At 41.9% G+C, this 21,690-nt stretch overlaps 1 protein-coding gene across 1 annotated transcript in view; it reads right to left on the bottom strand.

Moving 5' to 3' along the window:
- The window catches only part of EVC2 (EvC ciliary complex subunit 2), a 164,538-nt gene that overhangs the window by 9,182 nt on the left and 133,666 nt on the right, over positions 1 to 21,690 (bottom strand). The window contains exons 17-19 of the mRNA XM_075066163.1: positions 18,527 to 18,754; positions 13,561 to 13,772; positions 11,397 to 11,484 (exon numbers count right to left, since the gene is read on the bottom strand). Coding sequence (XP_074922264.1) covers positions 11,397 to 11,484; positions 13,561 to 13,772; positions 18,527 to 18,754 — 528 coding nt within the window. The remainder of the gene's footprint in view (positions 1 to 11,396; positions 11,485 to 13,560; positions 13,773 to 18,526; positions 18,755 to 21,690) is intronic.

The raw sequence follows: 21,690 nt of genomic DNA on the forward strand, positions 1-21,690 counted from the left end.
TAGGGAGGTGGTGGAATCTCCTTCCTTAGAGGTTTTTAAGGTCAGGCTTGACAAAGCCCTGGCTGAGATGATTTAGTTGGAAATTGGTCCTGCTTTGAGCAGGGGGTTGGATTAGATGACCTCCTGAGGTCCCTTCCAACCCTGATATTCTAGATTCTATGAAAAACAATTAAATGAAAATCATTTTAAAGTCAATAGCTTTAGAAACCAGTGATATTATCACTTGTTTCATCACTTCCACCACGGACCAGTGTGTGCATGAAGTTCTTTCACTTCATGTTAGACACTGGAACTTCAGGATTATAGCCAGCCTGATTCTCTGAATTAAGAAGTCATTACGCAGCCACATAAATGGGTGCGCAATGCCTATTTGTTTGGAAATTACCACGTAACTGTGCTCTAGAGTCTAAGCTTTCATTGAAAAAAAATTAAGACTTTAGCCCTTATTGTGGAAAAGAAAACCTTCAAAATGGGAATGGAATGCACAACTCTGCAGATAGCATGAAGCAATTGCTAGAAGAAAAGTGTGAATGACTGCCATTCATCTCAAAGGGGCTTCTAACTCTGATGCCTAATGATGACAATTTCAATGTTAAGTATTTCACTGCTCTTCATTTCAGCAGAAACATCGAGCTCGTGTGCTTATCCACTGTTTCTGTGTAGGGGCAGATGTCGGGACAGGCTGCCAACAAGAGCATGTTGCTGCTGCCAAGGGCTTCTGGTGATGGGAACACAGAATTCAAACCTCCATTCTCTCAAATTTAAAATAATCTCTGTTCCTGTCCAAAGTGGAAAAAAAATCAAAAATACTCAGTCGCCTCTTGGATACTGCACACAAACAAACTTCACTTCCCACTTCTTCTTGGGGGCCAAAAGCCCTTTGTGTGTCCGGTCCAGCTGTGAAAACTCCAGGATCCACCTGATAATTTCTACAGTGCTCCTGCGTATTTCAGTACAAAGATCTATAGCACTGTGAAAACCTGAGGCTAGATGAAAATAACAAATTAAATGAACACCACAAAGGATGCTGCATTGGACTCTATGAGAGGAGCTAGCGAGGATGGGGAGTGGGCAATACCATGTGTTCAGGGAATACCCCACCGCGTAAATGTCGCTATAATGTGCTACATAAACAATAGGGCCGCAGTTCTAACAATTATTAACTGCCATTCCCTCTCTCTATCCTATTCAGCTCCTCTGTCTGCTCTCAGCAGATCTGCCATAGTTACACTGGGCCAGTTCCCATCAGTTATAGCCATTCTAAATGACCCACCACTAGCACAAGCACTCCAGTGATAATCCCCTGGGACCCTCAGAAAGCCAGCACCACTTCTGAACTGTTTACCAGCCTGTGTATAGCAGATGCAGGAGATTAGTACCAAGGCCAGGTCACAGGCACAAGAAATCCCCAGGTGAATAACAACAAGTGAATAAAGAATAGGAAACCAGCTAAAATCAATTTCTTTGTCCAGAGAGGATTCAAAATGTTACAGCTGCTGTTAGAACTCTCTCTAACAGGAATTTTATACAGTGGTATAGAATGAATTTGCAGAAGAGATCAGGCAAATCCAGAGTCTGATTGTTGTTAGGATTCTCAAAAAAGGAAGGTTTTGCAGAGTAAGCGTTTCTATCATAAGAACGACACTCTCCACATTTATTCCCCTTCTACCCCTATTAAAAAAAACAAACACACACAACCCTCAACCCAAAATCAAAGACACAAACAAAATTCAACTAATGATCAATGAACCAGACTAAAGCATAATCCTACCCCAAGCAAAAATTTTACCCTGAAAAGGGTGAAGAGCCAATGACTCCATGAAGTCCATCAGGGACTTCACTAATACTATCAGTTTTACACGGAAGGTGCTCAGATACTATGATGAACAGCAGTACAAAACGCTATGAAGAAAAAAATAATCTATCCTAAACTTTGTGTTATGATTTTGGACACTGCTGGCTCTTCTGAAATCTTGCAAGAACCAATGAGGATTAAGGTAGGAATAAAATTCTTATTTCAGTCTATGAACCACCATCCCCTTTCCCTAAAAGTGAGAGGGCCTGCGGTAAGTCATTTAATTCAATGATTTATATATAAATGGATGCCAAAAGAATTATGACTGAGTTCTTGGCTTTCACCTTCAGCAGTTTACTCTTAAATGTTCTTGGATGTAGACTTTTTTCACACTCTCTGCCCCTTAACTTTCTGTATCAAGGGTCATTTGGATTGAAGCAAAACGTGCTGGTATTTTAATACAGCAGTATTCAGTTACAGCTGTCAAGAGCAAAGTGTCAAAATTCTGTCAAATGCAAGGAGAGTGACACCAACTGAAGACATGCACATAGTATATACCTGGTTAAACAAGTGTTGATGCCACACAGATGCCCTGAGCCACCTCTTTCAACTAAGTGGAAACAATGAATGTGTGAGAGGGAAGCAGGGTGGGTGTGCTAAGCTGGTATTGCTGGTCAGGGAGCGTAAAGACCTTGATTTGAGGATTACTCTTGCTGCTCGTATATCCTGATAGATGTTCAGATGCCACAGTGGATACATACTAGATTCTCCTCCATATCACAGTGGGCCTGTAGACGAGAGATTCTGATGTTTTGATAGGGACCAGACTGAGGCACCCAGTTTCCACCTTATTGGGTGCCCCACTCTGGTGGGGTTCTCTCTCTGGGGGCTGCAGATCTGCTGATCCATGCCAGCATGCAGCTGTAACCCACATTAGTGTAGATCCCTGTCCTTGTCACAAAGTGGCTGGCCCATGTGATTAAATTAGGTCCAGCTGCCCTGTGTCAGAGCAAGTAGTCCCAGCTAAGCCAATTAAGGGGGCAGGGCTGCACCGGCTACAAAGAGTCTGAGGGAGTTGATGAGGGCAGAGCTAGGAATGAGGAATGCAGCAGTAGAAGATTTCCTGCAGTGGTCCCTGAAGAATGGAGTTGGCTGCTCAGACAGCACCTCAGAGAGGAGGTGACATGGAAGATTTGTTTTGTTTTGTTTTTTGGAAGAACTTTGTAAATAAAGAAACCAGACCCCAGGAAAGTCTGTGATTGATTGAGAAAGACTGTGTGGGATTTAAGTAACCCTGAAGAAGGGGAAAGCAGGGGTGGGGACACTGCAGAGGCATGCGTGGTCAAGAAGGGGTGCTTGGGTGGCAGCCATTCTGCTACAGTCCCCTTTGAGTGGCTGGACCACATAAAGTTTGAACTAATGGACCTGGTCCACAAGCAGTCCAGGCTCATGCTGTTGGTGGAGAGGTCCAGAGTTAAATCCCTGCAGAAAGCCCAAGTGGGGGTGTTATTTAGGGTTGCCAGGTATCTGGTTTTCAACCGGAACACCTGGTCAAAAAGGGACCCTCCCCAGCCCGGTTAAAATGAGTGAGTGAATGTGGGGGAGTTGTAGGCCAAGCTGGATGAGAAAGCAACTCAGAGAGGGGATTAGGAAAAAGCAGAAAGCTTACAGGGAGTGGAAGAAAGGCGGGATTAGCAAGGGAAGCTACCTCTCAGTGAGGTCAGAACATGTAGGGAATAAAGTGAGGAAAGGCTAAAAGCCGCATTGAACGGACCTTGCAAAGGGCAATCAAAACCAATAGGTAAAACGGTTTTCTACAAGCCAATAAATAGAGAGAAACAAAAGAACATAAGAAGCTGGGGGCCGCTTATAACATGAGGACTGAACGGAGGTTAAGGATATCACCTAGGGCACTGGCCCAATATCTAAATTAAGTACTTTGCCTCGGTGCTTTAATAAGACTAGTGAGGAGTTTAGGGACGATGGAGGAGATGACAACGGAATGTGGGATATGGAGGTGGATATTATCCGCATCTGACGGTAGAGGCCAAACTTGACCAGCTTAATGGGACAAAATCGGAGGGCGCGGACAAATCTCCATCCCGAGGATATTAAAGGAACTGGCGCGTGAAATTCGCTGAGCCCGTTTTAGCGAGAATTTTTAAGGGTGATCGGTAAAAAAAAAAACGGGGGTTGTGCCGTATGACTGCGGAAGCAATTGCTAACTGTTAGTTTCCTATTTTTAAGAAAGGGGAAGTAAAAGTGATCCTGGGTAATTATAGGTCCCTGTTAGCTTTGACGTTCTGTCGTATGTGTAAGGTCTTGGAAAAAATTTTAAGGAGTAAAGTAGTTAGAGGACATTTGAGGTCAATTGGTAATTGGGACGAGTTGCACACTGGATTACTAAGGTAGATCGTGCCAAACCAACTGATCTCCTTCTTTGAGAAGGTGACGGATTACTTAGACAAGGAATGCCAGTAGATCTAATTTACCCCATCGATTTTCAGTAAGGCGTTTGACACGTGTTCCGCATGGGGGGGACTGTTAGTTAAATTGGAAAAGATGGGGATGAATTGTGAAAGTTGTAAGGTGGGATTAGGAACTGGTTTAAGGGGAGACGTCAGCGGGTCGTTACTCAAGGCGTGAACTGTCAGGCTGGAAGGAGGTTATAGCGGAGTCCTCAAGGATCGGTTTTGGGGACGATCTTATTTTAACCTTTTATTATTACTGGACCCTTCGGCGCAAAGAGCAAGGAATGTGCTAATAAAGTTTGCGGATGACACGAAAGCTGAGGGGGTATTGCTAACACGGAGAAGGACGCGGATACTATTCAGGAAGATCTGGACCACCTTGTAAACTGGAGTAGTAATAGTAATAGGATGAAATATAATAGTGAAAAGTGCAAGGTCATGGCACTTAGGGATTAATAATAAGAATTTACTAGATATACGTTTGGGGACGCATCAGTTGTGGTCAAGCGACAGAGAGAGGAGAAGGACCTTGGGGTATTGGTTGATAGCAGGATGACTATGAGCCGCCAATGTGATATGGCTGTTTTAAAAAGAGCAAATGCGGTGTTTAGGATGCATCAGGCGAGGTATTTCCAGCAAGGAGAAGGAGGTTGTTAGTACCGTTATATAAGGCGCTGGTGAGACCCCACCTGGAATATTGTGTGCAGTTCTTGGTGGATCCCATGTTTAAGAAGGATGATGGCATTCATACGGCGAATCTGTCCTAATGTTCTACAGGTGAATCAGAGACGGTATCTCCTCTGAGACGTGTATAGATCTAGTGTGATTAGATCCGAGGAAATGGTAAATCACCTGCCTTATGTCACTGAAAGGAGACTTCAAAGAAGGCTTGGCTTGTAGTGTTAGCTCTGGCCAAAGAAGGCTCTATTGCGAAGAGAAAATGGGGATATGCTGACTGTATGCTCTATATAATATATACAGGGGAGATTAATTTAGGGAGGGGAGAGGATTATTTTAAGTTTAGTACTAATGTAGGCACCAAGGACGAATGGGGGGGGGGGGCTACAAACTGGATATTAGGAAGTTTAGACTTGAAATTAGACGAAGGTTTCTAACCATTAGGGGAGTGAAGTTCAGTTTGGAACAGCCTTCCGATGGGAAGTAGTTTGTAGGGGCAAAAGACTTATCTGGCTTTAAGACTAAGCTTCGATAAGTATGGAGGTGATGCATATGATGGGATAGTTTAATTTTGGGCAATTGATTTTGATTCGCCAGGATTTTCATTATCAGCAGATAAGTCTGCTCAATGGTCGTGTGAGGGGATGTTGGATGGGATGGGATACTGAGTTACTGCAGAGAATTTTTTCTTGGGTGCTGGCTGGTGAATTGTCTTTTGCCCACATTTGCTCAGGGTTTAGCTGATCGCCATATTTGGGGTCGGAAGGAATTTTCCTCCACAGGGCGGTGAATAGGTATTGGCACCGGGGCCCTGGAGGTTTTTTTCGCCTTCCTCTGCACCTATGTAGGATCGAGAGTGTGGGGGTCCTATTGGGGTCGTGCATGCCTGATGTGGAGTATACTCTAGCATGTAGTCATTGACGGTGTCTTGTCAAACCATCACAATTTTTGTAGAGACTGATTTCAATTAACGTCTGTAGTCCAGTCATGGGTTAATGGGGTTGTCTCCTAAAACAGTGCGCTCTAGAAGGTTAGGGGTTGTTATAAAAGTGGATGGGTAGGGTTCTGTGGCCTGCCTTGTGCAGGAGGTCAGACTAGATGATCATATTGGTCCCTTCTGACCTATGAGTCTATGAGTCTATGAGAGCAAGCGATGGAGGGAGGGGGGATGGAGCGAGTGAGGTAGGGCTTCGGAGAAGGGGCGGGGCAAGGGTATTCGGTTTTGTGCAATTAGAAAGTTGGCAACCCTAGACAGAAGGGATCACCGTGATCATCTAGTCTGACTTCCTGCACATTGCAAGCCACAGAACCTTGCTCACCCACTCCTGTAATAGCCTTATAACCTCTGGCTCAGTTACTGAAGTCCTAAAATCTTGATTTAAAGACTTCAATTTGCAAAGAATCCACCATTTACACTAGTTTAAACCTGCAAGTGACCCGTTCCCCATGCTGCAGAGGAATGCTGACTCTTGCAAAGTGTGGTTGAAAACTGCAATATTTTGAAATAAATTCACTGCAGTTGATAGGACATACTCAATGCTCTATGCACCACTCAAAGGCTGTGATAGGCTGCATAAAGTCCTCTGGCTTTCCAAGAAGGGGTGAATTCAATGCTATATGAGTACTATACAGTAGCAGATTCTATACAACTGTATCAGACAACATCAGAGGTTTCTTGCATCAGCAGCATTTGAGTTTGCGTTTCTTGAATTCGGTCAAAACAATCAATAATGTAAAACTGTAATTTAAAACAGCAGAACTACTTGTACAGACATCACAATGATTTGGATTGAGAAACACATGTTGAAACAACTAATCCAAAATCAATTAGCTCTGTCCATGCTGTGATTTCACATTTGCTTTGCCCTTTTCACATGAATGTCTTCCTGCATCATCTGTTGTACCTACAAACAACAACTAGAGTACCTGGGATTATAACTGTGTGCTTACTTAAAACTAATCTCTCAATGGGCAGCAAAAGATCCTGAGCTCAGCGTAACTCAAACAAACCTTTCATTGACTTAAATGGGAAATCTTTCTAAATAGGAACACTAGAGCCAAACCATTGAAACGTAGCAGTCTAAGTTAGGCACCTGAATAAGTGGCCTGCTTTTTCAAAGCTGCTAAGCACCTGGAGTGCCCATTTAGTTCAGTGGGAGATCTGTCCACTTACGGCAGTGCTGAAAATTTGCCCAATGGGGAAAATTCCATTTAATGTTAAGAGGAAAATGGATGACTCGAAGAGGCAGAGGTAGCAACTCCTATAATTACGGTTGTTTAACACTTGCCATTCTAATCTATATTCTATACATTGTAAATCACAGATTTTATATGGTTTCCAACACTATTGCTTTGCTTTCTATAACACACAGGATTAAACATACAAAGATTAGGAACATGCTACACTATGTGTTTTATTAATAGATTATTCATGCTACAAGGCCCATTTTTCTTCTCAGGCATATGGCAAGTAGTCAGGCTGAGAGTTAGTGGGTTTTTACTATTATAGCTGCTGTGGCATGGGATTTTATACAGCATCTGTAGGGCTGTATCTGTACATTTATTGTAGAAACTGGATAATGCAAGCATGCCCAAAGCAAAGGACAGCTCCTTGCTTATGTTATATATATAAGCAAATTAAAAAAAAATTATACAGGAAAGGCAGATTTATATTGAACACGTGGAAACTAAGTTGTCCAGGAGTTGTACGTACAAAACATGAAGCTCAGTTCTCCAAGTATATGTTATATAGAGTACCTGATTTTCAAATTATAGTAAAGTAATGGAAGTGCTGTAAGTTCTCTCTGATCTCAAATGTCTCCGTCTTAATAAACTGGTAAATATCCAGAGTCACTCTGTTCACTTGCTAGAGCGCTAAGTCTGAGGAAACCATAAGATACATACAAGCAAGGTTATCCATCTGCTGAACCATGCTTTGAAACTTCCACTTAGAAAAATTCATACTATGTTCTTTCCAAGTTGCTTTATAATCATCTGTGCTTCTTGTAAGAAACCCAGCAAAACTCATTACAGGAAGGGAATACCTTCCAGTGGCTGCACTGTCCATCTACTTTCTGGTGATGTGAGTTTTCTGGAGCAGCATCACAAAGAGTATCAGAGAGCTCCAAAACTTCTTATCACGCTTCTGTGGTAACTAGCAGAGAAGAGCCATGTTCTCTCCCTCTCCATTCAATCAGAGAATTAGTTACTGCTAAGCTACAGGACTCCTAATTCCTGTGGCCACTAGGGTTATGAAATGTCTCTATTTGCTTTTGGATCTCCTTTCCAATTCATACAGACCCCAAAAGAAAGACACCACCTTTTGTCTGAAACATGTGGAAAACTCCTTTAAAAACTAACACAAAATCAATTTGGGGAAAAGGTTCCCATTGAAATGAATGAGACTCAGCAATGGTAGTACTCAGCTATTGTTAGGGGGTTGTTTCTTCACCTTTCATCATGCATTAGGTGAATGCACCAACCACTGGCTCTTTAAATGCCACAGAATCTGAATAAAAACACACAATCACCGATACAGATGCCTGGAGCTAGTTGAGATAGTGTTTATCCAAACTCTGATCCTTCCAGACAACAGCAACCAAGGAACAACCTCTCCGAACATCCTAAAGCATTTCCTATAAGAGGGAACATTTCAGGATAAGTACTCTTCTGTAAATGAGCTGTGGAATTGAGGAGCTGGCTTGTTTTGTGCATCCTCTAACTATGCTTACCCATGTATGCTCAGTAACATGGCAAGCTAACACCAAGACTGAGACCCTATGGTACTATTCATCCTCTGGTTTTAGTGTTCTTGAGCCACAAATGAGTGGTTTCCCGAGACCACTTAATTGCTAAATAAACTACATGAGGTAAATTTGAGGCTCCAAACTATTCTCCTAATTAGTCTAAGTGTTTATCAGAAAATAGCACATTTAAATGTCTTGTAATTCAACCAAGAGACAGTATTGGGAGTGCTAATAGTGGAACAGTGGACCTATGCTGTTTAAAGCCTGCACTCTGTTCATAATTTGCAGCAACACCATATGGTGCAGAATAAATATATAATGAGAAGTTGGAAAAAAATTAGCATGAAAAGACTTCACCAAATGATGAAGGCACATGACAAATGCTCTAACGCATGAAATCAGTGAAGTTCACATATATTTAAAAATACTTGCAATTCTGTACCTGATCTGATGGTTTACTTTCTCCTGATGTTAAATAGGGTTTGGCTTTATCTAACACCTTCCATATTTAAGGTACTGTATTTGAAGTACTATGTTTATACACAAAACCTTTAACATCAGAACCTATTCTATTAAGAGAGGGGAATGTTGAACAGGACCAAAGATTATCTTCTCTCTAGGAAAAGTACCCTGCAATCTTCAATTACCAAGCAGACTGTCACCAGGGTTTAGCAGAAAGGGCCTCAGATGAACCAACCATCCAAAGGATGATGCAACTTTCGCTGCCCCTTAAAATGTAGCTTCTTGTTGTTGTCAAAAGAATTTTGTTAAATCTGTACAGTTCCACGACTAAATAAATTATTAAAAAAAAAGTTGGAAAGTCTCTTAGCACTCTTGTGCAAATTACAAAAAAAGGTTATGAGCATGTACAGAATTTACAGATTCACAAATTTAGAACTAAGCTTTAAAAACTTACCATCTCATGAATATTTATAATGTTGTGGGAAATAATCTACAAAAGCGTGCAGAGGAAATTTTTTCTCTGGCTGCAAGCTTTTATTCCTATCACTTGCACAAATAGAGTTCTCACAAAATGTTGTGAACTCTGTGTGCAGTAAGCTGTGGAGATGGAAATATAATGGGAGGGAATTTATGATGAAATAGAATTCAGTGATTACTGGCAGCCATGTCTGCTTTCCATATGTCAAACTGTCAAAACCAACATGCTGCGGAGATGGTTTGATAAAATGTTTTAGAGAAAGAAAAGCAAAGAAAAAAATCAAATACAGCAAAGGGAATGAAAAAGTCTGAACTTAAAACTAGTAGGTTAATAATGCTGGTCATGACAACTTCGACAAATTTTATCATATGCCATGAACACAAATATAAAGCAGAATAATGAGCTTTAAAACAGACTAAGACGTTGTCTACACCAGCACTTTTATTGGTTAATTTTTCTGTTGGTCAGGGGTGTGAAAAACACACGAGCCTGACGCACATAAGTTTCACCGCCAAAAGCATCAGTGTGGACAGTGCTATGCTGGTGGGAGAGCATCTTCCGCAGACATAGCTACCACCACTTGTGGGGGGTGGTTTAATTATGCCAACGGGAGAGCTCTCTTCCCTCGACATAAAGCAGCTATATGGGACAGCTGTGCTACTGTAAGGTCTGTAGTGTAGACATAGTCAAAGACATACAAAACAACACAGTCCAAAAAACAGACAGGTTATCTGGTATGTTGTCATCACCATAACAAAGTTAATCCATTGCTAAGTAATCAACAATTGATATACTATTCTGTTAAATCACAGATGAAGGGGACAATATAACATGCATCATGGTGGTGAATACGTGACTTACGTTGCAAAGAACTATAAGGAAAAAGATAGCAAGTCTTTCTTGGAGGAAAAATTTGGAGGGGCGATAATATGGCTGAGACTTTACGTATTTGAATGTGGATTATGAAATTTGTTTCTTTAACTCTAAAAATATAATAGTTCCAGGGACATTGCCAAAGTCAGGACTCCTAAAAAATACTTCTATTTTGTTAAACTTTTTACTTTCAGGAGCCCGTTGTTTTTTTCAAATTGATTTAAATAATCCATTGTGTATGTGACAGTTTATGGAGTGAGAGCCCTGTAGGCTGTCTTTTCTGTGGATTAAGGATGACATAGATAGTAAAACTGCTAAATTTCATAGCACTGCCCAGATGCCTCAGTCATGGCCTGGAGGGAAAATCTGTGAGTGAGAGACAGTAGTTGACTTTCCATGTCATTTAAGCTTAGACAGCCAACAGGAGTGATGAATAACATTAGCTGAAGAGGTGGTTTTGTGATGTGGCCACTCGTTTATTTCTTCTTAAATGACTGTGTGTGAATAAAAAAAAAAAGAGAGAGAGCGAGCGTGGTGTTTATTAATGTTCAGAATACTGCTGAAGAATATTCACATCAATATACATATGTACATATAAATTTTTAAATATAAATATTCTCCATCAGCATCAGAAACCTAAACAGCATTGATCTAACACATGAAAACCAGAAAGTGAAACTGTCTATACACAAGTAACTCACCAGATAATTTTCACTGTCCAAGCTGAGTGAAATGCAAATTTTATACAAACATGATACACAATGGAAAGTATTTACTACTGAGCACAGTGTCTACTATTATGATCTCAATGAAATTACTCTTTTTGTTCACTTTACTGATATCCAGATACAGCAGAGATTAAAAAGTGGGAATTCATTCAATTACACCCTTACCTGGCTGTAAAGTGCCAAAAACGTATCCATTTCTATATTCTCCAGAAGATCTTCAAGCACCACATCATTCCATTGCTCTTCTTGTAAGCTGAAGGGAAAGATGAAATTAGTATTATCTTCCCAGGCACAATATTTCCTGTGATACGAAATCAATGTCCAAAATTCATCCATTCAGAAAACATTTTACTGGCAGATTTTGTTAAAAGCTTTACCACACACCTCTTCAACTAAGAACACCACACTTCTTCCCCTCTTCTCCAAGAGCCAGACCCTGAAGTGTTACTGTCCAACATATTTGAGAACAGCAAAGCATCTCACGTGTTCAGTTGTGGCTGCATAGTCCAATCTACAAGGAGCATGGGAATGAACCAGTGTTGCATGGGAACGAGCAGGCTTCTGCTGAAGACTTGGCATGAAGCTTGGCCCTTTTATCAATCAGTTTCCACACCTGTTTTTCTCAAAGTATTTACAACCTTTAGCAATAGCTTCTCTCCATTCAAGTCTGTTCTTGGCTGTGTCTTCTAAGTCATCTATATTTATGCTGCATGAGTTGAGATTCTATTGAAAGTTTTTGTTGACAACTCTCCCCGAGGTTTCCAAGTTTCAGCTTACTATAGAGGATATTTTTCAGGAGTCTATCAGCACTCATTTTGATATCATGACCTGTCCATCTAAGCTGGGCTTTAATAATCCCTGTCACAATGCTGGTTGTTTTTGTTCTTTCAAGGATGTTAATGTTTGACACTTTGCCTTGCTGGCAGATCTTCAGAAAAGAGCAAAGACAGTGACATCTTTGAGACTCATCAGAGCCTGTACACCAACCATGAACTGCACAGGGGGAATATAAGAACAGTTCTGTTTTGATTTGGATGACAATCAAATTTATACCAGTGAAGACAATCTTCTACTTCTGGGAGACTTTAATGCTGGAGTTGGAGAAGAAATGAGACTTGGAGTGGTGTAATAAAAAACAGAGTCAGAAAAATGAAGAGCAATGGTCTCCAGCCACTCAGCAAGTGTGCAGAGCATGAGTTACAAAACTCAGATCTGAAAAATCTTCAACACACGCAGATAGTTGATTCCCCTCTCCCCCTGTATCCTTTTCAAAGCTCACGCACTATACTTACCAGGTTGTGAGTCTTCTCAGGCTAAGAGTTGCTCACTGATAACTGATTATTTTCTTTTTTCAGACTGAAGCCCAAAGACATTTTTTTCATCTTTCTGGGTCATTTGGACCTGGGTTGGACATTTTTTGCCTCCACCAAGTTTTCAAGCTAGATTGCTCTTCTTGCTGGTTCTTCACAGTGCCTGCTGAGAGGTTAGCTTGGACTTCTGTCCTGCGGCTGGAGGGAGGGTAATGACCTACCTACCTACTTATTTTCCCCTGTCTTCTGCAGCAAGACATAGAAACATTCCTCTAGATCCCACTGTGGACTGGCCCTTTAACAATTAAAATAGCTCTGGGAATTCACATACACCAGATGGCAAAGGACCCAATCTGAAATTCTTGATCCAGAAGGCAGAGGACATGGCTCCTTTTGAAGCCTGTCAATGCCACTCCTTACAAATCAGTCCAAGTGACATCTGCTTAGTAATACAAAGCTCTCTCTCATAGTGCAACATGAAACTCAAGGCATGTGTGTAACTAAAAATGGCCTCTTTCACTAGAACAATTGGCTTATCCTAGCAACACTCATAACAGAAAAGTATATTCAATGTGCAGCAAAATGGATGCAGGTGGAATTGAAATTCAAGTGGCTTGCATCTGATTGGAAATATTTTCCCAGAGACTGTGGCTTTCATTCTGTTTTCTTGAGCCTGAGTGAACTGGAACCAACCCTTGTCTTGTGCTTGATAATGTGGGGTATTAGCATTAGCCCGCTGGTTGATCCCAGAAAGACTGATTGTATAAGGCACTACATTTCAAATACATTTTCACAGTCAACGGATTTATTATTATTATTGAATGGATATATTGCAATGGTGCCCAGAATCCTCCAGCAGAGTAGGGTGTTCTTCATGAAGACGTAAATCCTTGCCCTGAAGAGTTTACAGAATGAATGTTTAGCTTGCTGTTTCTATATGGTATCTTAGATTCTCTGAAGACTGCTTGCAATGACTAAGATATACAAAGGGGGTCTTACTTAATATCAAAAAACCTTACCTTTGCCGATGCAGATTTACTAATTGCTTACACTTATTCAGTGCCTGACACAGCAGAGCAGACACCTGTCTCTCTGCATTAATTTCCACAACTTCATCTGAAAGTCTTAATGCATCTGGAGTCCATCTCTGCCTATTCAATAGGTGCTGCTGCTGAGCCATCTCCTTATGTAACATTTCATATTCCAACTTTCTGTCAAGTTCTTCAATCTCCTAGAGTTTGAAAATGTACAATGATAAGAACAACTCACAATTCACCTTGGAAGAACAATTTTCATTTGGAGTTAAGAAAAAGATGGTATCATTGGTTTGAAATATTACTTTATTCTGTTCTCATTCTTTCCAATTGCTTGTGATCACTACACTTTCCAGTTAGTTCATTGTGACGGCTTCACTAAACATGACTAGTATGCAGTGAGCATCCGAACAATGCTTCAAGATACCAGTAAACTGTTGCTGTTCTAAAGGGCAATAATGTCTGAAACCTTCCAACATAGGAGACACTTGGAATGTATAATATCCATATGACTCAGATTGAAACGTCAGACAGCCACCTCATTTATAAGCAGGGTAAAGTTACTGAAACACAATGTGAGAAACTCATGCAGACAATTTTAGTTATATTAAATCAACTACTAATACTAAAAATGTTTCAGATTGGAAAATATTGACTACTACTCAACATAATAAAATCAGAGTAACAAAACAAAACTCTACAGTCAAACAAGAACCCTTCCTAGAAATTGTTTAGGAGGCCTAGCTTAATAGTGTCATTTTAAAAATCCTTGTCTTAACTGCATAATTAATACAACAGACAGGATAGCTGTGTGGTTAAGCCATTAGACTAGGACTAAGGAGATGGGGTTCAGTTCCTAGTTCTGCCACAGACTTCCTTTCTGACCATGCCCAAGTCACTTAAGATCTCTGTGCCTTTGTTACCCATCTGTAAAGTAGAGAAGATATCGGACACCTGGTAAAATTACTGGTTTCAGAGTAGCAGCTTTGTTATTCTATATCAGCAAAAAGAACAGGAGTACTTGTGGCACCTTAGAGACTAACACATTTATTTGAGCATCAGCTTTTGTGGGCTTCAGCCCACTCAAGTGAGTTCAATGGCAATCAATCAGAACTATGCAGTACAAATATTCAAATTAACTTCAAGCTGAGTAAGCCCCGGTTAAAAACATACTGCGTAGTTGGATTCTTTTTATTTACCTTCTTATCTTTAAGGCTTTAGGGTTCACATGAGGAGAGGTGACACACACATTCCCATACACCACTCTCTCACAGAGGGGTGATCAACCGACCCCTCCCTGCCCCAGGCTTTCTGCCCTCCATGCCTAGCTGGACCTCTCGGATGGACCATCTGTCCTGGTACCTGGCGCCACATCTTCCCAAGACAGCATGTGGGGAGACATGCAGGGTCACATGCCTCCCATCCCCAGATTTCTGCCAGGGTTCACACCAGAAGGTGGCCAGCAGCAGCCTTTCAGCTCTGTGCGGGAGGGAAGGGACAGGAGCTGCTTCCGGTCTCAGGGTGGGAGGAGATGGGGAAGGGATGACCTGGCCCCTGTCTTTGCAGAACTCATCTCTTCTCCCTCACTCTCTGTGTGGCAGGAAGCAGCTTGTCTCTTCCTGCCCACACAGTGTGGAAAGGCAGTTAACACTTCCAGGCTGCTGCTGACCACCGATGTAACCCAGCTGCCTACATCAACAGCCTGGGTAGGAAGGAGTTAAGCCCTAAGGATGCATTGTGCATCAGGGCCCAGGGAACCTGACTGCAGGGGCTTCAGCAAACGCAGCCAGAGAGGTGACTCAGCAGGGGAGAGTGCCTAGGGGACTGAGCAGTCCTGCGCTCCCTGGGAGCAGGAACCAGGGAGGGATGTGTGTGTGTATGTGTGTTTGTGAGAGAAGAGGGTACTAATTCCCTGCCCTGGGGGCTGCTGTGGAACCTGCAGGTTTGGGGCATGAACAGGCTGGAAATTGCTTCACACACACACACATCCCTGCCATTCCAGAGTTTAGCTGAGGGGCAGAGAGGCTTCCCCGTGCCAGCGCTGTGTGGGCCTTTGGTACATGCAGGGCTTGGCTCCTCCTGGCCAGTGCCCCAAGCTGGATGGTCTTAGTCCCCAGCCAGAGTCAGTGGGGGAAGGAAGGAGCCTGCTGGTGAGCGGAGCACTCTGACCAGGACTAGCTCTCTGCACAGAGCTGTGAATGGGACTTGCTCCATTGGGAGGGGATATGAAGGAGCAGTGGGGCTGGGGGGTGGGGTGGCAAAAGAGCAAAGCAGGGCGAGGGCAGCAAGAGGGGGAGCACGTAAAGGGCTGATGAGTGGGTAGGAGATGCGAGGTAATTGGCAGCTGCCTTGCGCCTGCCCGCACTCACCCGCCGCTGCAGTGCGCAAACAGTGCCGGTCAGTGTGGGCTGCAATGGCGGACCAGCAGGGGGAACGGCCGGCTCTCCGCGCTGCATCTTTGCCTCAACACCAGCCTTGCACACCCACTCCCATTGTGAGCTACTAGACACCTCCCCTGCTGCCCCCCCCCCACACCACTGGTGGGTGGGAGACTGGTGAGCAGGGATCTGGCCAGCACTGATCGAGGGTGGGGAGGGGACAGAAAGTATTGGACAATTTGCCTGTTTTTAAGAAAAAGTCAGGACATCTGCAAGAGGACTTAAATAAAGGACTGTCCCTTTAAAAACAGGATATCTGGTCACCCTATCTATGTTCAGCACTTAATACTATGGGGCCCTATGCACATCCATAGCACAAATAACAATAAAAGCAGACTAACTGCTAGTGCCAGACATAAAAACATGCTATCAGCAGAGAGATTAATGAAGTTAATATACAGTTAACCATTCATTTGTTCTACTGAATGATTACATCATATGAGTTACAAGCAATCATCTGATGAGGTGTTAGTGGTTTTTAATTAACAGGTTTCTAAGACTGTAAAAAAATGTAGCAACAGGCAGGGAAATTTATTCAGCAGGAGACAGTCTACATCAGGGGTGGCCAACCTGTGGCTCCGGAGCCACATGTGGCTCTTCAGAAGTTAATATGCAGCTCCTTGTATAGGCACTGACCGTGGGGCTGGAGCTCCAGGTGCCAACTTTCCAATGTGCCGGGAGGATGCTCACTGCTCAACCCCAGGCTCTGCCACAGGCCCTGTCCCCACTCCACCCCTTCCCGCCCCCTCCTCTGAGCCTGCAGTGCCCTCACTCCTCCTCCTCCCACCCAGAGCCTCCTGCACACCACGAAACAGCTGACCGCAAGGTACAGGGAGGGATGGGGAGGTGCTGATTGGCAGGGCTGCCAGTGGGCGGGAGGCGCTGGGAGTGGGGTGGGGGGAGCTGGTGGGGAGCTGCTAATGTATTACTGTGGCTCTTTGGCAATGTACATTGGTAAATTCTGGCTCCTTCTCAGGCTCAGGTTGGCCACCTCTGGTCTATATAAACCAAGAGAAACAGGTAGCATAAGCACAAATAGTAACAAACAGAAATTTCCCCAATCTAGAGCTCAACCCAGCCGTCACAGCCTGGATAAGAAACCTTACATACACACTCTCTCTCTCTTCTGTGTATCCAGCAGCCCTATTTATACCCCTTCCTCTGAACACCTGTGCAAGTGCTGGAGTATTAGTGACCTGGTAGTCTCTCAGCATACTGGTACACTGTTGTAATTATTGTATCGTTTGTATTTTTGCAGTGCCTAGGGGTCCCAGTCAAGGATGACGACCCCATTGTGCCAGGTGTTGTACAAACACAGAACAAAAAGTAGGCCTCTACTCCACAGAGTTTACAATACAAGTATAACATAAGAGACAGAGGGACACAGACAGACTGATGGAGAAGTACAAGGAATCAATAAAATATCATTGGTCAGCATGACAGGCAGTGGTCTCAGCACAACAGCAGCCTAACTGTTGTCAAGTTTTTTTTGTAGGCATCACAGCTAAGATTTCAAAACAAGCACTAAATCAAAATGAAATTACTTTTAATGCTTTAATGAGCATTGATCTTATTTCTCTTGTCAGCTATTACAGGTTTAATACAACGTTTCATTAAACAAACTCAGAACAGCATATTTAAACTAACATATTGTCACTTTAAGAAAGGCTCTCCAGAGAGGACAGTATTAAATTTTAAGTAGGAGTTTTCACACTGGTATCTGTCTAATGATGCCCTCTAGCAAAAAAGTTTAACTTTAAAAAACCTATTCTGTTTGCTCTGCTTCAGTGCTCTGCCAATTCCCACTTTGATAGTCACAAACACTCACACACTTTCCTATGACTATATAGCATAGAACTAAAAAAATCCAAAAGGATTCTGAAACTGCCAACTTTGTAAAAAAATTGACAAAAGGAAGCAAAAGATTTTTCTGCAGATTTTGTTATTTAAACTATGTGCATATGCACAACGAGAGAGAGGGAAAGAGACTGACCGTATACACTCTGTGTGCACAATAACTCAAGCTTATCACATGACCGGTCAATTTATCACATAGCTCTCACTACCATAAATGTGACAAATTTTGCAAGTTGGCCATGAAAATGATTTACTAGTATTCACTCAGAGTTACTCCCCTGCCCTTTACTGTTTGACCAAGATAATGAAATATTAGTTAGTTACGTGTTAAAAATATTAATTCATCTCATCAAGAGAGGCTGTGATATCAATTGGGGCCTATTGGTGCTACCATAACACTAATAATAAATACTAATATCTTTCTAGCTATAATATTCTTATCTTCTGTTTAAACGGTACTGTAACTTTCTAACTGTATTTCTTTCACATAAAGATTTCATATAAATGCACACACACACCCTGCCAAAACTATAGAAATAATGGGTCAAATTTTCAGCTAGTAGAAATCAACCTAGTTTGATTGCAGTCAATGAAGCTATACCAGCTGATGATCTGGCCCATGAAGAGTTTACCCCTCTCAGCACTTTGTTACTTACAGGATTATGTGCCTCTAAAATTTGGGTACACTCTGATTCTGATAATATTTTTGATGTGCTCAATTCTTCCAGAAGCAAAGCTTGTACACTTATGATAGCGGTGTAAATCTCCAATGTTTTGGACTTCTTATCAGTCTTTTGGAACTGTAAAGCCGCAATCAACTCTCCAAGTTTATTCTCCCGAGAATGCAACTGATTCTCCTTTTCAAGCAGCAACTCATTATGGACCTGGAAAATAATGAAACACCAAATGTAATAAGATTAACAAAAACCTGATAAGCATTTTTAGGGTATTTAAAAATATATAATTATTTGGCTGTCACACGATTGACATAATACGGAAGGAAATTATCCGGGGTGGGGTGAAGAGGAGGAGAGAGAAGAAGAACAGTCATTGCTTGTACATTACTTAACACATAAAACTATTCATTTTATTTACAATATTTGTTTTCTTTAAAACAAAATTCAGATTTCTTAGTTACAGTGGTCATATACATAAGTTTGCCGTAGATAATATTGCCTCAGAATTTCATGTAAGCCCCACAATTCACTATACTTGGCGAAAAAACTGCATATGCTGAAATATCATTATCTAAAATAAGTGACAACTTTTAAAATGCATTACTATCATTGCAGAACCTTGACACTTTTACTATTTCTATTACTGTGCAGGGCAGCCCCCTGTGCTCTCCCTGTCTTTTTGTCCCATCCATGGCTGTCTCTTGTCTTAAATTTAAACCATGGGCTTTCTTGGGAAGAGACTGTGTTTGAGTTTAGCACAACCCTGGCTTCCCAGTGCTAATATAGTACAAATAATAAAAACTAGTATCTATTGCAGAATGGGAGCCTCATAGGAGACATTTCAAAAACTTTAATATGTTTTGGATGAATTTATTGCCACCAGTGATTATGGTACCTGACTGGAGCCACATCTGGACCTTTGAACGTATTTATGTTCTTTCCCATGCCTGCATCAGCCGATGTCTGCTTCTTTGCAACACCATGTGGGATGGGATCCTTCGGTTACCATGACTTGGATTCAGTGCTCAGATGGTTACTTCTCTCCTATTTCTGCCTTACTTGAGACTGAAAAATCTCTGTGTATGTCACAGTACAGATAATGGGAAAAAAAGATCCAATGACTAGTAGGTAAAGGTATGTCAGAGGAGGTTTTTGTTTCATCTAGCACTGATGTGTTTAGAAAATACCCAAAGTTTAGTAATAGTCCTGGGTATTGTGTGTGAGACAGTGATCTTGTGGTTAAAGCACAGGGAATCAAGAGATCTGAATTGTAGACTGATTTTTGCCACACAATCTTCCTTTACGGTTTTGAGCAATTCACAAGGGCCCAAATTTTCAAAATTGTCCACTGACTTTTGGTGCTTAGGTTTTCATATGCACAATATTAGATATGCAGGCCTTGATTTCCATAGCTGCCAAAAAAATCAGTTGAAGTCAGTGGGAGCTGTGACTGTTCAACATCTCCAAAATCAGGAGCTTGGTATCTTAAATCATGAACCCAAAACTTGAGGCATTTCAAATTAGGAGACACTTGAATATTTGGCCTTAATCTCTCTATGCATGTTCACTTATCTGTAAAACAGGAATAATACATTCCTAATCCATTGAGTTAATTATTATTATAATCCAAGGATTTAATTAATACTTTCCTAATCCAATGAGTTTTTTTATCATCATCACAGGACATAAATTATTGCTTTTGAAGTGCTCTGAGATTCTCGGATGTAAGGCATAATACAAGTTTCGGGTTATAAAATATTAAAGTTATTATATATCAAAGGAGTTGTGTTTAAAGTTAGCTAATTAATTCCAAGGTGTTTCAAATTAACATAAATCTTTCCTTCTCTCCAATAAGACATTTTGTTGGATTGTCTCCTTGTGGTGAGCCCACCACTCCTGTTAATGGTAATGGGAATAATGTGTTAACATTTGAAGGAAACTATGGGCCTCATGCTCAACTGGAGTACACTGGAATAGCCTGATGCCTAGACTGAAGTCAATAATTACAATTTACACCATCTGAGGATCTGGCTCTATATCCCTAGTTATCTCTGCACTATGAACAGAGACAATGCATAGTTATTCTCAAACATCATAACCATATCACCTGTCTACTTATGCTAATCAGAATTATATGAAATAACATATTAATCCCATTCATTACCTTTTAAAAATAATTTAGCGGACTGTCACAAGGTTTTTCAGAGCCCTAAAATGACACTCAGGTAATGTGATGCACATGAATTTTTCTCTGGCATTATTACTGACAAGACTGCTGCCGAGAGTGGATTGCATATCACTCAAATTTTGTTATCCAATATAGAAAGCTAAATTCAAAATGTGATTTGCAACCAAATCTTATTCAAGAGGATTCACGTGATATTATCTAAAATTTCCATTGAATTATATGGGATGTCCTTGAACACCAGAGGAAGAAAGTTATCTGCAGAAAATTCTTCTGACCATCATCAACTAAGCCTAGCGGACTCTGTGAATGCTCCGGGGCTGGAGCACCCATGGGGAAAAAGTGGTGAGTGCTGAGCACCCACCGGCAACCCCTTTATGAGCTCACTCTCACACAGCACTTCCCGCCTATCGGAAGGCCCCACAGATCAGCACCTCTCCCTCCCTCCCCATGCTTCCTGCCCAACACAATCAGCTGTTTCACGGCATGCAGGAGGCTCTGGGCGGGAGGGGGAAGGAGTGAGGATGTGGTGCGCTCAGGGGAGGGGGCAGAACTGGGCAGGAGAGGCAGAGATGGGCAGGAAGAGGTGGAGTGGGGGTGGGGCCTTGGGGAAGGGGTGGAGTGGAGGCGGGGCCTGGGGCAGAGCCAGGGGTGGAGTACCACCGCCCCCAGCACTTTGGAAAGTCAGCACCTGTGGTACAAAGCCCTACTAAAGAGGCAAGGTGCATGCAACAGGTACATTCTAGATATTACTAGAATAATTCTTCCTTAACAGACAGAAAATGTATCTTAACCCTATTGGTGTCAAGTATCAGAGGGGTAGCCGTGTTAGTTTACTTTGAAATAAACTGACTGGTTGTGGTGATACAGTGTTGTCAATTTCCATGGTTTTATTGTGAGTCTTGTGATTGCTGATGTTTTTCATTAAAGACCCAGCTCCTGGAATCCATTGATTACA

Source organism: Chelonoidis abingdonii, chromosome 5 (genome assembly GCF_003597395.2).
Source record: "Chelonoidis abingdonii isolate Lonesome George chromosome 5, CheloAbing_2.0, whole genome shotgun sequence".
Taxonomy (NCBI): Eukaryota; Metazoa; Chordata; order Testudines; family Testudinidae; genus Chelonoidis; species Chelonoidis abingdonii.